The sequence below is a fragment of the Periplaneta americana genome, chromosome 2, assembly GCF_040183065.1.
Source record: "Periplaneta americana isolate PAMFEO1 chromosome 2, P.americana_PAMFEO1_priV1, whole genome shotgun sequence".
In the NCBI taxonomy this organism is placed as follows: Eukaryota; Metazoa; Arthropoda; class Insecta; order Blattodea; family Blattidae; genus Periplaneta; species Periplaneta americana.
In genome coordinates this window covers 198100248-198116892 of record NC_091118.1, presented here as the reverse complement: position 1 = coordinate 198116892, position 16645 = coordinate 198100248, and the positions used below count along the sequence as shown (strand labels likewise).

Genomic DNA, 16645 nt, shown 5'->3' with positions numbered 1-16645 from the left:
ACACAATGCAGAACTGCACACTTTGTATTCTTCACTTAATGTACCCATTACAAAAGTTAAATCCAGACTTTTGAGATGGGCAGGGCATGTAGCACGTATGGATGAATCCAGAAATGCATATAAGTAGAGTGTGAATTGGAAGACTGGAGGGAAAAAGATCTTTGGAGAGGCCGAAACGTAGATGGGAGGATAAAATTGAAATGAATTTGAAAGCGGTGGGATATGATGGTAGGGACTGGATTAATCTTGCTCAGGATAGGGACTGATAGCGGGCTTATGTGAGGGCGGCAATGAACTTCCGGGTTCTCTAAAAGCCATTCAAGTAGATAAGTAAGTAATAACAATTTAATCACCAATATTATGACTTCAAAACCAAAGTATGTAAAAGGAGGCATAAGGCCACTGGCATAGCTTAGGAGTTAACGAGCTGGACTCATAATCCAAGACTGTGCCCAGGCATAAGTTCGAATCCTGCTTGGGTTGTTTAAGTGGTTGGTGTTTTACTTGGGTTTTCAAACTGTAGAGCAAATATCAGGTAATTCCATGTCAAATTCTTGGACTCATCTCGTCAAATATTAGTTTTACTGTGTCGTTGATATAGCGTCACTAAATAACCGATTACATTTTAGGAAGCATACTGTGGTTAGATTTTAGGTAAAGTGATGTGGATTGTGAATTTTGATTGGTTCAGAACTGATTAGAGAAAAGTAATCTCTGTCACGAAGTACTATTATTTAAAGGAGTGTTTATATTAAATGCATAAAGAAATGAGCTATTCTGTTCAGTATTAAGTTTAACCAATTTCGATTCTATCTTGAGGTGCGGTCACACATCACTACTTTCAGTCTGCATGCAGCATGATAAAGTAGCAAGCAGCTGGTTTGGCAGCCGCTACTTTTCAGGTTCCATCATTGTTCACATTTCACAATACGAGAGTTCCACAGCATTTTGTACTGCAATGCTGTAAAAGTAGTGACATGTGACTGTACCTTTACTTATTGCAACATAAAGTGGTACAAGAGAGAAAACTCTGCACATTACGAGTTTCTATGCATGTTTACTTTGTCATTATTCCAGGTTTTAACATGTTTAAAAAAACCGATTCTGAGATTTTCGCGGAAATATACCGCATATTTTCAGCATTACTGGACTGAACTGGAGGTTTCAGGCATATCCTCTGTCTGTGTATAGTGATTTCTCCTGAACTTTTGGACGGATTTTGTTCATATTCACTATCTATGAGTGAATTTATGTGAGATTCATATACATGAAATGTAATAATTTTAGTAAAAAAAAATCAATTAAACTCTCCTTATTTTAAATCAGAAACTTAAAATAGCCATCAACTCGTGTATCCAAACGATTTTTATTTAAATATTATTTCTTGCATAAGGTGAAGAGATAAATTAATGAAGTGTGCAACATAATATGTTGTCTGAAATGCCTTTGTTTCCGAGACAGGATTTTTAAGATTATCATTATTATTATTATTATTATTATTATTATTATTATTATTATTCCTTTGGGTGCAATGGAAATTCTCATAACTTGCTGTTATTCACCTCAACTCTATGAGAGTGGCTTATAAGCTTCATTCCATACAAGAAGACTCCACATATAAACGAATGCACGTGTGTGAAACCCTTCATATTGGCATCAGCACAAGAGCTTCTTTGTGGCACCTAAACATTAATTAATTCCCTGTCTGAAAGCACAACTTATTATATATTTTCGAAGTCTTAATGAGAAATTTGCTGTTTTTTTAAACACAAGAAGGAAATACAATATGTGAAACAGTTGAAAAATCAACCAATAAAGACTGTCAAGAATGTGATTTGTAGACAGTGGGGGTGAGCATGGATCCTTGGCAGTGATGTGCGATAATAATAGAAGGTTGTATAATTTATCTATAGTTGCGTCACAACTCACAACACAAATCCAAACATGGAAAGATAGGAAGAGTGGTCAGTCAATCAGTTTTTGCATGCTCTATGCAATACAGTATATGTATTATGTATAATATAGTGTTGGGGCTATGCTGTGTTAAAACTGCGTTTTAAACATCCTGCAACATATGTAATACGGTGCAAATTGACGAAGGGGATGCCAGGGATCGTCCCCTGCTGAAAAGATATTAATTTGCTTCTGCTAGGAGCAACATTTATTCTCTTCAGGTGCATAATTTGTGTGCATGCATATGAAAAGGGACCATTTGGCAGCTCCTAGTTTCAGATAAATTGACAGTGATTTGAATGTGATGTAGTTGATGCAGGACTTTTAACATTTATACAGTTTATTGCTTAGGATGTTATCATATGAAAGGCATGAAACATTAATCAGTTTGAATTCTCTCTTTGTTTTTTTTTTCTAGGTTATATCTTAAACTAGAAGCCGCCAAGTACGAACAAATTTATAATTTCCGTATTTTACGTTATTAAGTTTGACTAGTGTAATATGTAGCTAGTTGGCGATGTATGCAATGGAGGGGAAAAGAAACTTGTCACCCTACCCCATTATCTCCTGGCCTTGTTGCCTCATAAGTGGTGCCTTCTTGGTATCATTTGTGAGGTTCAGACCTGTCTTCAGACAGTTGACTAAACAACAACAACAACAACAATAATGTAGTACATAACAACTATTCTCATTTTTTCTTCAATGTAAGTTTAGCACCACAACATTACGAGTCAGTCAACATTGCTCATTATTGTGAACAGTATTTTTATGAGCAATTAACATTTTAATGTCCCCCTGGGGAAAATATTCAATTTACACTCTGGTAATAATGTAGGCTATAATGGCTGAACCAATTGCCAATAATTGAGGGCTCAGACATCATAAGAAGAAACTCTTTGGAAGCAGTTCATTACCTGACACTTAATAATGTAAGTAATTCTTATAAGAATCCTACATGCATTTGATGCTTTTCTTAGGTTGTTAGTTTAAAATAATTATCTGTTATGCCACATTATCTGTCATTGCTTCACATGTGTCAGTGCCTCATTTTTCGGTGCAAACATTGACCAATCAGCAATTGGAATTAGGTTTGTTGACATGTGGAGTCTTCTTGTATGGAATGAGGATTAGATGTTGCTAGTACTGAGAAGTGTACATCACTTAGTTTATCAGAGATTACCTAGAGTGCAGCACAGGCAGTGGACCTACATTACACTCGTAATCAATAATGATAATGACTGAGAATTGTTGGGATGTCAAAGGAAAATTGAAGTACTCAGAGGAGCGGGCTCGGATTCAAATCCTGGTCGAGACAAGTTACCTGATTGAGGTTGTTTCTGGGTTTTCCCTCAACCCATTTAGAGCAAATGCTGGGGAACTTTCGGTGCTGGACCTTGGACTCATTTCGCTGGCATTATCACCTTCATCTCATTCAGATAAGAATAGTAGTTGATAAAGTGTCATAAAATAGCAGATTAAAAAAAAGTACTCTGAGAAAATACCTGTGTTGCCTGAACTACGGGTCTACCTAACCTGTTATAAATTCAGGATAGATCGAATGGGATTTGAACCTGGGACCTCTGGCTTATAAGCCAGTGTTCTAGCACTGAGCCACTGATGAATTATGATACCATATTTACTCGGCTCTAAAACCCCATCCTTTCTCTCTATTCTTACTTCCAAAATTGGGGGAGAGTTTTATAGGCGTTGAACTTCATAATATCACTTGGTTTGGGAGGAGATTAAAAAATACGCTATTTTATTTTCATACCACCTAATATAGGTATTTATAATTAAAACAAAGCTAAGAGAAAATTTTGTATTTTGACTCTGAAAGAGTAATGGAGGTACTACAGGCGATGGGGTGCTATACCAGAGTAAATATGATATATGTAGAATTATTTATACTTTTAGTTGCGAATATTCCAAATCCATATAACCTCCACACTAAGCAAATTAGCCAATACCCTTAAGGAAGTGAGACTAATTGCATTTCAGGTAGGAGTAAAATAAATTAGGGTCTCATTTCATGAACTCGTTTATTAAGCATGGGTGAACCAAAGCAGAGTCTATTGTAGTCACATTCTTGTCACTTTTGAATGACGATTTTCGTAAATAGAAAAACAATATTGAAAATGATTATAATACCAATGTAACTATTTTATGTAAATTTGTGAAGAATGAATTATTTGTATCTACTTAAACAGTACAATTTATAAATGAAGTAAATGTCTTTGCTTTTTCTGTATTGCTACAGGCGATGGGATGCTATATCAGAGTAAATACGATATTGTATGTAGAATTATTTATACTTTTAGTTGCGAATATTCCAAATCCATATAACCTCCACACTAAGCAAATTAGCCAATACCCTTAAGGAAGTGAGATTAAATTGCATTTCAGGTAGGAGTAAAATAAATTAGGGTCTCATTTCATGAACTCGTTTATTAAGCATGGGTGAACCAAAGCAGAGTCTATTGTAGTCACATTCTTGTCACTTTTGAATGACTATTTTCGTAAATAGAAAAACAATATTGAAAATGATTATAATACCAATGTAACTATTTTATGTAAATTTGTGAAGAATGAATTATTTGTATCTACTTAAACAGTACAATTTATAAATGAAGTAAATGTCTTTGCTTTTTCTGTATTTATTATATCCTTAGTATTAAGAAGACCCATGTGTAGAGACTAGAAATGTACTGTAAAGTGGAGTAAACTTAACCATAAAAAATAAACCATTATATCAGCCCTATTTCTGACTTAAAACAATAATAAAGTATGGTGAAAAAAGAAATTGAGGAAAAAATAATGAACTTTAAAAATGTGTTCAGTGTATCTGATTTCATGGTTTATATACAGTCAAGTTTATCTCAGTTTATGGTATGAAAAATAGTTGATTTCACGGGAAATGGTGAGGGAGTACGCCAACCGATATACCCTAAAAAATCTTGCCCCCTCCCCCTCCCTCAAAAGAATACTGAAATGACTCTCCTGCAGCAAATTAAGTATGGCGGTGTAAACAGAAAGAAAACACTTTCAAATGAAAATACACCAACTTTCCATGTTGATTGTCATTTATACGCAAAAAAAAAAAAAAAATCAAGCACTTGCTTTTACAAGATACTGCCGCTATTCAATATTACGTGATCAAAGTTATAAAATAAAATCTAGGGGCTCCTAAAGAGATGGTTTAAGGTTAAGTTTCCAGCCATGCTTCGCTGAGCTTTAGTTTAGGTTGGCAGCAGTTCACAAATCGTTAACATTCAACACATCACATCATGGATGCCATCATAAATTTGTTACAGAAAGAGACAATAGGGGCACGATAAAGTAGGATTTTACCAATAATTGAGTAACGTTTGGTTGTTTTTTTTATGTATGTGAAGTTATATTTGACAGGTTCGTATGTTTAATGTTATTTTAAAAGTAATATCCTAATAACATTTGAAGGGTTAGGATGTACTATCGTTCAGGTCAATCAGGTTCGTACACCCTAACCCTTCAAATGTTACCAGGATATTACTTTCACTTTTTTTCTAATGTACACTGATTTATTTTAAACTCGGTAAACTGTTGATGTTAAATATTTGGGGAAAACTTCGATATCTCTCCACGCTACAACGGGAGAGAAAACGTACTTAAATCATAAAAACATTTTCACATTTCTCGGTCTCTCGTCATTTAAATATCAACAAACCCACTAACCTTGTCACATACCTCGACCTCATGTCACTTAGCTATCCCCTCATTTAACCCGTAACGAAACGAAAAGCAGACGTCAATTCCGTATGTGTTGTGGGGAGATATAAAATATTGGTTAATATTTGAAATTCAGAAGTCTAGATTAGATGGCATTGGCAATTAATTAGCCCATGTTATAGGATGAACGATGTACGATAATTTTGTCACGTACCGTAATGAATGTCAAAAGAAAGCACTTCAATTTTTTCACTAAAAAGCATTTTAAGTAACCTACCAGAAGCATGTCAGAATGGGAAGACTATTTTTAGCGTATGTTTATAGTGTGGTTAATATTACGTAAACAAGGCACGTATAAAAATATCTTTCTTAGACGGGGCACGTGCTTGCGCCAATGAACTATGTTAGATGATCACACTAGTTTACTATACTCGGTCTGTTACACATATTTTGAAGAAAAAAAGAAAACGAGTAACCATTGTACCTTAATACTATGTAGTAGCAAAGCCTGTAAAATTGAACAAATTGTATGGAAGCTATTTGTTGTTATTTCGTACCTATATTTTAATACAGCAGATGCAAGTGTATTAAGTTGTGATTTAATCTATGTTCTTTAATTCTGTAATAGGGAAATGGCAGCGCAGGAAACGCGCGGAGATTCAGCACAAGAAAACAGTATAGTGAGTAAAATAAAACGCTAGAGTATAAATGTTAAATATCTTATAGGTACAGCTAAAATGGTGATTAATGTTTTATTACCTCTTAATGTTTACAGCCATCATCAGAAGAAGAGCGAGCTCTGGAGTCTAGATTTGAATGTCCGATCTGCTTGCAATGTCTCTCAAAGCCTGTACTGACGCCTTGTGGCCATCGTTTCTGTGATTCCTGTATACGAATGTGGCTGAAGTGAGCATAATTTAGTTATATCAATAAAAGGTCACAGAAAACACTTCTGATAGGACTAGATGCGGTGAGATAGAAGCATGGAACCATCTTACGGTCCACACCTGTGGAGTAACAGCGCATCTGGCCGCGAAACCAGGTGGCCCGGGTTTGATTCCCGGTCAGGGCAAGTTACCTGGTTGAGGTTTTTCCGGGGTTTTCCCTCAACCCAATATGAGCAAATGCTGGGTAAATTTCGGTGCTGGACCCTGGACTCCTTTCACTGGCATTATGACCGTCATCTCATTTAGATGCTAAATAACTTGAGGTGTTGATAAAGCGTCGTAAAATAACCTACCAAAATAAAAAAAAAACATTTTATGGTGCCCAGGTTTTTTTAATTAAGTGAAGAAAAACCCATTCATTCTTAGAAAGGAAGTCATTATTTTTCACGGAAATGTTTACTGGTACATTTTTTAGTTCATTCGATTTAGACTAGAATCTTTGAGAGAAAAAGCAAAGAATTATCTGGATCCATTACTCTGATTTTAAAATTATAAGTTAGAATAGTGGCTAGCATGCTTTTTTTTTTTTTTTTGTGGGAGAGGAACAGTAGGTAGTAGTTTTGGACTGGAAATTCAAGGACAGAGTTACTTTTATTGTTGCTGTATTTTTTTGAATACCCCACGCCCTTAAATAAGCCACACACTCCACTTTTGAAAGGCTAAAAAAGAAAAATAAATAGATAAAATAAATTTGAAAAAACACAAATTACAAAAATAAACCTTTCAACAAATGTATTCCTGACAAATTAAAAACAATCCACCAGCATAGCTCAGTCGGTTAAGGTGCTTGCTTGCCGATCCGGATTTGCGCTCGGGTTCAGTTCCTGTTTGGGCTGATTACCTGGTTGGGTTTTTTCCGAAGTGTTTCCTAACCGTAAGGCAAATGTCAGGTAATTTATGGCGAATCTTCGACCTCATCTATAAATAACCAAGTAAAAAAAAACAAACATAAATGCAGTTCAGTTAATAATAAATAAATAAATTTCATCCTGGAACAGGATGCATTTCAAACCCATTCCATGCACACATCAGTAGTTTTGCTTAATCGGTTGTTTATATTCTGCAACTTTAATAGCAAGCATAACAATTCCCTGTTCCTCTGCATCTTTAATAATTTTTAGTTTTTCGCTGCAAGTAAAGATGCACAAACTATACACTTATCATACTTGATCTTGATTCTGACACATGTACTGCTAATAAAAACGTCATTTAATAATATTGACAATTGAAATACCCATGTGGAAAGATAATGGCTTGTGGTACCACTTTAATAATAATAATAATAATAATAATAATAATAATAATAATAATGATTTATTTAACCTGGCAGAGTTAAGGCCATACGGCCTTCTCTAGCACTCAACCAGGAGTAAAGACTGTGTTACAAAAACACTACAAATTTACAAATTACACTACAATTTTACACACAAACTAAATAAGATAATAATAATAATAAAAAATAAACAACAAATAAGAAGAAATCAGACATAGTATATAACATACAGAAAGAAAGAAAAAAGCATAATAATATGTGAACAGCAGGTCAAAATAAATGAGGCATACAAAAAAAAGACAATTATTCATAATAATAATAATAATAATAATAATAATAATAATAATAATAATAAGAATAAGAATAGTAATAATGATGATAATAATAATAATAATAATAATAATAATAATAATAATAATAATACTAATAGTAGTAATAAAATAGTGCAGTACAAAGTATACAGTGAATACAATATTTCTAAGTACACACAATAAGGAAAATTAAGATTATATATAGCTCAACTTATCACATTAGAGATATAACATTATCGGAAAATATGAAAACAAAAATATAAAATAAGTTGAATATCATTAGAACATAAAAAAAATGTGAATACGTGGAAACATGCAATACAACACTTGTCATAATAGTAAGTTAGTTTGGCAACTCGTCATAAGATAATTTTCTAACTTGGATTTGAAAGAATTCAATGTTCGGCAGCCCTTGACTTCAGGCGGCAGAGAGTTCCAGTGACGAGAGGTAGCAACAGTGAAGGATGAGAAATACAGAGACGATGCGTGAAGTGGAATTTCTAGCGTGTTATCGTGTTGTGATCAAGTATTAATATTATGATAGCGAGAGAGAGTATGAAATCGAGCGAATAAATAATAGGGGGATGAAGAGTGCATAATTCGATATAAGAGAGAAAGTGAGTGCAGATTTCTCCTCTCATGTAACCTAAGCCATGACAACTTCTTGAAAGAAGATGAGATATGATCATAGTATCGAACATTACAAATGAAGCGGACGCACGCGTTATGAACACGCTGTAGTTTCTGAGCGGAATCAATCCTGAGATCACTGAACAAAACGTCGCTTCACAGGAGCTTCACAGGAGAAAAATGAAATGTCACCTTCATTTTTGAATAAGTTGTGCAGCTGTATTTTTTACTTGTATATTTCGGAGAAAAGTGCGCATTGTATTCGAGAAAATACAGTACTGTTTATGTGTGATGCAACACCTCACGCCTTACTTCCCTTGCTAAAGATTTTTTTCACCTTAAAAATAATTTCTTTCAATAGGAATAAAATTTGAAGGAACTAGATTGACAAAAAATTAACACCTGCTACATTTATTGCATTTATAGATTGAATGACTTATTTGAGATTAAATTATAACATACTTAATTTTCAGGCGTGAAGGCAGCGTGTGTCCAGTGGACAATCAACCTCTGAATCCTGCAACAGACCTTTTCCCTGACAATTTTACACGTCGAGAGATCCAGGAACTGGATCTAAAAAATCAGCAGGTTGGCATATAATAGCAGTGATATTCTTTCTGTTTATGCTTCTTTATGATTATTCACGTTTATATGGTGCACACACACTTAAAGTTTTTTGCAATCATGTGTTCTTTTGTAATGCAGGAAGGCCATAACTCCAGATCACAGCTAATCGAATGCAGTTTTCGTCATGTTGGTTGCCTGGCAACAGTGCACCCTAATGATCTTGCAGCTCACATTGATACTCAAATACATTACCACATCAGTGTAAGTATAGTTCCCCTGTTAAAGTAAGTACAGTGCATATCCCTTTCAGTTCTTCAGTAAAAAATCTTGGCATTCACATGGATAATAATCTCGACTGGGACATGCAAATCACAGAAACCTGCAGAAAAGTATATTCTATTATCCATGTGCTAAAAAGGATAAATGTTCATCTCCCCTCTTGCTTAAAAAAGTCCCTTGTGCAGACACTTGCATTTCCCTATTTCGACTATGCGGACATTTTACTGACTGACCTCTCCAGCGACAACAAAATGAAACTTCAACGTGCTCATAATTTGTGCGTACGTTTTGTAAGCAATGTTCGTAAATATGATCATATTACCCCATCCCTGGAAGCAATAGGTTGGCTTAAACTAGATAAGAAAAGAAATTTACATTCACTTCTCTTTCTCTTCGAAATCTTGAACTCTTCTATTCCTTCGTACCTGTCGTCTCGCTTCACTTACCTTTCTTCCCACCATAATCTGAACACACGCTCTCGTCATGAAACAATACTAACAATACCATCCCATCGCACTTCCTCATACTCATCTTCTTTCACAATAGCCCTGCCAAGACTCTGGAATTCGCTACCTGCTAGCATCAGGGACTGTCGACATAAAATTGAATTCAAACGAAAACTTACTAGGCACTTGGTCAGTAATTGATTACTTGTAAATAGTTTCTTTAATCTATCACAAAATATTTCAATATTCAGTAATTTCATCACTATACAATTTTGTTATTCTAGGTTTAATTTGTAATTCAGTAAATATAAAATATTCTTTGTTTCTCTATGATAAATTATCTAGCTTTAATTTTTCAGGTAATCTTTTCGTACTTTGATTTTATTGTAATTGTAAATTTAATACTAATTGTAATATTATTTGTAATTGTAATTGTAAATTTAATACTAATTGTAATTTTATTGTTGATATTGTAGTTGGAATCTCCTGGTAGAGGGGCAGAGAAGGCCTGACAGCCTTATCTCTACCAGGTTAAATAAATAAATACTACTACTACTACTATAGTCATTGCATTCACTCTTTATGGTGTAGCACTTCTTCATAGTTTTAGACTGTAGATGAAACTCAGATTTTCCAAGGAGCAGTGTAGTTGGCTTATTTCGACTAGCCATTGATTATGGATACCGTCGTCCGGGTATACTTTACACAAAAAGGGGGTAACTTTACACATTTCTAGAAAAATGGTGTATAACAGCTTTAATAATGGCACACACTTCAGTCTACCACACATATGTGCTGTTGTCACATAGAATCAGTTCCACGGAGTTGCTACACATTGTCTGTATTTGCTGCCTTCTAAACATTTTTTCTAGAAATGTGTAAAGTTACCCCCCCCCTGTGTAAAGTATACCCGGTTGACGGTACCTCAAAGCCAGTGTACATTGTCAGTATTAGTTCGGAACGCATTCTGAATTGCTTGCTGGAACAAACCTATTGTAGCCTACATCACAGATTCAAAAAGTAACTTGATAGAAAACAGAAAAACAGTGATCCTATTTATTAATAAAAAATAGTATTTAAGGGAGCAAAAATAAATAATAATTGTTCTTTTTTCTTATTGGTAAAATTAATTGGCGACATCACTTTAAATAAATAAATAGGAATGAATAGTAACTGAAAAAAAATGTAAATTGCATAAACTTATTTAGAATCCTGAGGAAGAGATTAATAGGCCTAGTGTTTTCATACTTTTCTGTAGAGAAATTATCAATACATTGTAGATTACTTTAAGATACGTACTTTTCTTACCATCCAGCCTGAGATTGGAAACTTCTGTAATGGCCTAATTTCAGACTAGTATTAGAACATGTGGAAAGTGGTGACAATTGTAACAGATCTGCTTTGTTTCATTACAGCTGCTTAGCTCGGCATACAGTAAGCTGCAGACGTCGATACAGAGTCAGCATATGGAGGCAAAAGCTCAGGAAGCCAGCAGCTTGTGGGAACCAGATAGGAAAGGCCAAGATCATCACAACGGGGCAAGTAATTCAGACTTGTGTCCTTTGAAACTCTGCTGTCTTCAGAGCATGTAACACAGTTATTTTATTCTCCGTATTCTAACCTTCTGTCACTTGAACAACAGCTCTTGAATGAATAATGCGATCATTTCACAAGGTAGTATCAGCCAAAATATAATGCTGACCACTGATCTCATTCTTGTACTGAGGTGAAGGAAATATGGAAACTTGGACTGCTCCTCCTCTTTGTTTACCATCACTGTCACATGGTTTGCATGGTCTGGGATTTATATGCACTATAAAGTAATACTGGTACTTTGTATATATTTAACCACGCCCCTCTATGTGTCTGATATCAGATATTTAGCTGTGGTGTGTACATTATGTTCAATCACAGAAGCCTTTAAAGAAAACAAGACAAATTTAAGCACAGCATCTCTTGATAACAGCTGTAACAGTAACTTGGACATGTAATAATTTGGCATGCAGTTCAATAGGTGAGTACTTGCCTCCTTTTGGTACTATTAGATAAATACTGGAAGTCTTAGTGCCGTATTCATAGACATTCTTAGCGCGGGCTTCCAGTAGATGATCAGCGAACTAACATTTTTCATAAACCAGTGTTAGCGATATGATATGATATGAATCCTGTACAAGGAACCAGTCGATAGCCGGGGCTAGTGTAGCACGCTCATAGCGCAGGCTAACGAAATGTCTATGAATAGCATGCTTGAAGTTTGTAACATTGTAAACCACACTTTTTCAACTGTAATGTACAATTGTCATTTTATCATATCAGACGCATATGGGGCTATCATAAAATATATACAGTGCATTTCAAAAGTCGTGCATATTTTCTGCTACAGCTAAATGGAAATGTTTTGCGAAAAACGCCCGGACATGTCAAACAGTATATTTTAAAAGACGCTTTTTCACAAAAACAAACCATATCATTGATATCTTTGTTGTGCGAGTTGTGACGTTACTGGAAACATTTTTAAATGACACCCTGTATTTTTTTGTGTACCATCTGAAAGGTTTTATTATTCTCTGTGGTTACACAAGCTATCAATTGAAGAGTACAGGGGAAAAAGGGGGGATGTCCACTTTTAAACAATTCTCAGGAAACCAATTTTAAAATGTGAAACTCTATCATTCCGAATATAATACTGAGAATTTAACCAGCAGTTATTCTGTGACTAGTTTAAATGGAGCTTTCGGGCTAAGATGCTGTGGTCTACTGGTGCAGATGTTCCCAGACGTTTCGTCTACTACTGCGGCAGACATCTTCAGTTGCTACAGGTATCCCTAGCAGAAGACTTCGACCTAGGATACCTAACCACTGAAGATGTCTGCCGCAGTAGTAGATGAAACATCTGGGAACATCAGCACCAGTAGACCACTGCATCTTAGCCCGAAAGCTGCGTTTCAACTTTGTGGATGGTCGTTTGTGGGTATTTGAGTAAAAAAAGAAATGGTGACTATATTAAACGGTGGAACTTACAACTTGATGTAAATCAAAATGACTATAAATGTTTTAACTATCGACAGCCTGTAACATTTTTTGCATTCCATTTCATACCTGAGACCTGATTTTGGTTATCCCTGTTTGTACCTGAAGACTGGCAAGAACGTTATCCGTATTTACTTGGCAGTCGCTTGAATCGCTGATGGACAGTATAGTGCATCTCTATGCAGACCGCCATGCCTTTGGCTAGATTCAGGACAGTGGGAAAACTTTACGCACTCAAGAGAGCAATGGGAAGACGACGTATCACTTAGACGATCTGGTAGCTTCCAGAAAACATAGCCGAGATTTGCGCAAACATTTCATGTATGACTTTTTCCCTGAGAGATAAGTCTTCAGAATGAATACTCGTTGCTCAGTATGGTTATTTTTACGACTTCGACCTTTTGTTGTCAGAACACAAATGAAACAGACCACTGTTTGGTAATCAGAATCCAGTTTCTTCTCTCTGCAAGCTGGCGTCACTATGCCTCCTTGCTTATCAATTCCTGACGGTGAGCAGACGATATAGCTAATGAGCATATTAGTCGGGTCAAGTCTTGTTTGCTGCTCTGTGTACTTTTCCATATAGGTTACGCCACATGCTGAAGATTTGTGTGTTGGTTCACATTTGCAGGAAGTTCAGCCTTGGCAAGGACTTGTGCGGTCACTCTATGAACGCATTGTAATGCTGGAGCAGAGAAACCGTGAGCAGGACATTCAACTTGAGAATATGAAGCGGCAGCTCTCTTCAAATATCGATCAGGTCTCACAGGACCTTGCGTTACGGTATTGCAATGGCACTTACCTGTGGACAGTGACACAGATATCCAGCAAACTGTCAGCCATGTCAGCCAACCCCACGCGCTGCATGTTCTACAGTCCAGGCTTTTATACAGCTCCTAATGGTTATAGGTGAGGTGTTTTGTTATCTGTTGTTGCTGTGCTGTGTTATTATTTCTATCATTAGGCCTAACCCTTTTATTGGCAAGAAGCATAGTAGAAAAAGGAGCAGGAATGTGTTGTACAGTATATCCACTACTAGTAAGAGGAATTGCACATGAGAATTCTTTGAGTCAATTTACAGCTGTGTAATCACGGTACGATACAGGGACCACAGCCTATGAAATGAATTGGACACGGCTCATGACACCACCACTACCACATATTCCTCTTCATCCTGTCCTGCTCCTTCTCATTTTCTTATGGATTAACCTTTTAGCTGTTTGCAGCTTTATTCAGCCAATCAATATTCTGTGTCCCTCTTCATCACAACTGTTCTGAGAACTTTGTCACTTACTTACTGGCTTTTAAGGAACCCGGAGGTTCATTGCCGCCCTTGCATAAGTCCGCCATTGATCCCTATCTTGAGCAAGATTAATCAATTCCCTATCATCATATCCCACCTCCCTCAAATCCATTTTAATATTATCTTCCCATCTACGTCTCAGCCTCCCTAAAGGTCTTTTTCCCTCCGGCCTCCCAACTAACACTCTATATGCATTTCTGGATTCGTCCATAAGTGCTACATGCCCTGCCCTTCTCAAACGTCTGGATTTAATGTTCCTAATTATGTCAGGTGAAGAATACAATGCGTGCAGTTCTGTGTTGTGTAACTTTCTCCATTCCCCTATAACTTCATCCCTCTTAGCCCCAAATATTTTCCTAAGCACCTTATTCTCAAACATCCTTAATCTCTGTTCCTCTCGCAAAGTGAGAGTCCAAGTTTCACAACCATAAAGAACAACCGGTAATATAACTGTTTTATAAATTCTAACTTTCAGATTTTTTGACAGCAGACTGGATGATAAAAGCTGCTCAACCGAATAATAACACGCATTTCCCATATTTATTCTGTGTTTAATTTCCTCCCGAGTATCATTTATATTTGTTACTGTTGCTCCAAGATATTTGAACTTCTCCACCTCTTCAAAAGATAAATTTCCAATTTTTATATTTCCATTTCGTACAATATTCCTGTCATGAGACATAATCATATACTTTGTCTTTTCGGGATTTACTTCCAAACCTATCTCTTTACTTGCTTCCAGTAAAATTCCCGTGTTTTCCTTAATCGTTTGTGGATTTTCTCCTAACATAAGAACTTTGTCACACGTGAGAAAAAATTTATTCTTGTAGTAGGCTCTGTTTTCATTTACAAATTGTTTCACTTCTAACTTTAATACTATTTTCTCCTTTACTTATTGTTTGAAGTCTCTTTTTTGTTTATTGCTATATGTCCACGTTTCGCCCCCAGTAAGTAATATTGAAATCACAGTCTTATTGTACAAGTTTACTACATTGTTTTTACTATATATATCTTGCCTAGAGTTTAAATAATGCACCTGAATTTAACCAGTAATTTTCAGTATTGTTTTCGATATTCTGAGAATATTAATTCAAGCGTTTTACTTGTGTTTCAGGTTCTGTGCACGAATAAACCTGTCTCCGAATGACCGTAATCACATAGCTCTGCTAATACATCTAATGCGGACAGATCATGACGCTTGTCTGGCTTGGCCGTTCACTGGACGCATCACTTTCATGCTTGTGAACGGCAAGGACTCGAGTCGCCACATTTGTGACACTATGATGTCACGGCCAGAACTAGATGCCTTCAAAAGGCCGTTGCGGGAAGTAAACCCTCGTGGATTTGGATATACTGAGTTCGTGTCTGTGCTGGACCTCACCACGCAAGGCTTCATGACTCCCGACGACAGTATTGTAATAAAACTGCACATTCTGAGTGTGTGATCCTACTGCCAGCTGTGCTCATTACGTTATGTGCCATTTGGTGGACATTATCTTGACCACAAAGGAGGACGAGGTTCAGCTGACCAGTAATGATGGAGGAGCTTTTATAGAGAAGCAGTATGTTGAGACAGTTGGGGTTGGGGACAACTCGCCACATAATTGAAATTCGTATCAAAGACAATTAGCCACACATTAAAAGTCAAGGCAATACTCAAATTCGCAACAATTTATAATATATTTCTATGATAACACAAGACAAATCCAGAAGCTGTAAACTAATTTGGAACTGTGGCGGAACAGTCATGTTATCAGAAGGTGGAAGCAGTGTCGTCAAAGAACCATCTGAACACAAGAATCATTCTGCAGACTGGGGAAGGATTAAGGCAAAGGAATGTGTAGAGGACATGAAGGCAAGGGCAGGGACTTCCCAAGAACCAACGTCTGTCATTATTCAAAATGAATTACTGCATATTGCAAGCGAAGCCAATGTGAATCTACCGAAGAAACCATCTATTAAAAAAAATTGCGCCATCCCAGGAAGCTGCACCTACCACCTGAACCAAGGAATATTGACGAACTGAACGTTATACCCGACAGATACATAGAGAGATTGGAAGGTGGTCATTCTCCTACCAAAAAGAAGCGGAAGTACATCAACATTGACAGACGAATATCACATATAATTGAAGAATACCCGCGGTACAAGGAGAAGGCACCGTCATCCGGTACTTGAGAACTGTAGACCACAACCTAGAA

General features: G+C 36.2%; 1 protein-coding gene across 1 annotated transcript; it reads left to right on the top strand.

The window, feature by feature from the left end:
- The first annotated feature begins 5199 nt into the window (after positions 1–5199).
- Positions 5200–16048, top strand: LOC138695014 (TNF receptor-associated factor 6-like). The gene is made up of 8 exons (XM_069819300.1): positions 5200–5358; positions 6287–6338; positions 6434–6564; positions 9293–9407; positions 9525–9647; positions 11527–11649; positions 13773–14050; positions 15559–16048. Exons 2-8 carry the CDS (start codon positions 6291–6293, stop codon positions 15887–15889), a joined length of 1149 nt encoding a protein of 382 aa, XP_069675401.1. The 5' UTR covers positions 5200–5358; positions 6287–6290; the 3' UTR covers positions 15890–16048.
- The last annotated feature ends 597 nt before the right edge of the window (positions 16049–16645 follow it).

What these genes read in the sequence shown, in the direction of transcription:
- LOC138695014 (XM_069819300.1), top strand. Translation starts at nt 6,291, where the DNA reads ATGGCAGCGCAGGAAACGCGCGGAGATTCAGCACAAGAAAACAGTATA. An exon ending in TGTATACGAATGTGGCTGAA is followed by an intron (nt 6,565 to 9,292) that starts GTGAGCATAATT and finishes CTTAATTTTCAG; the next exon opens with GCGTGAAGGCAGCGTGTGTC. An exon ending in TGGATCTAAAAAATCAGCAG is followed by an intron (nt 9,408 to 9,524) that starts GTTGGCATATAA and finishes TTTGTAATGCAG; the next exon opens with GAAGGCCATAACTCCAGATC.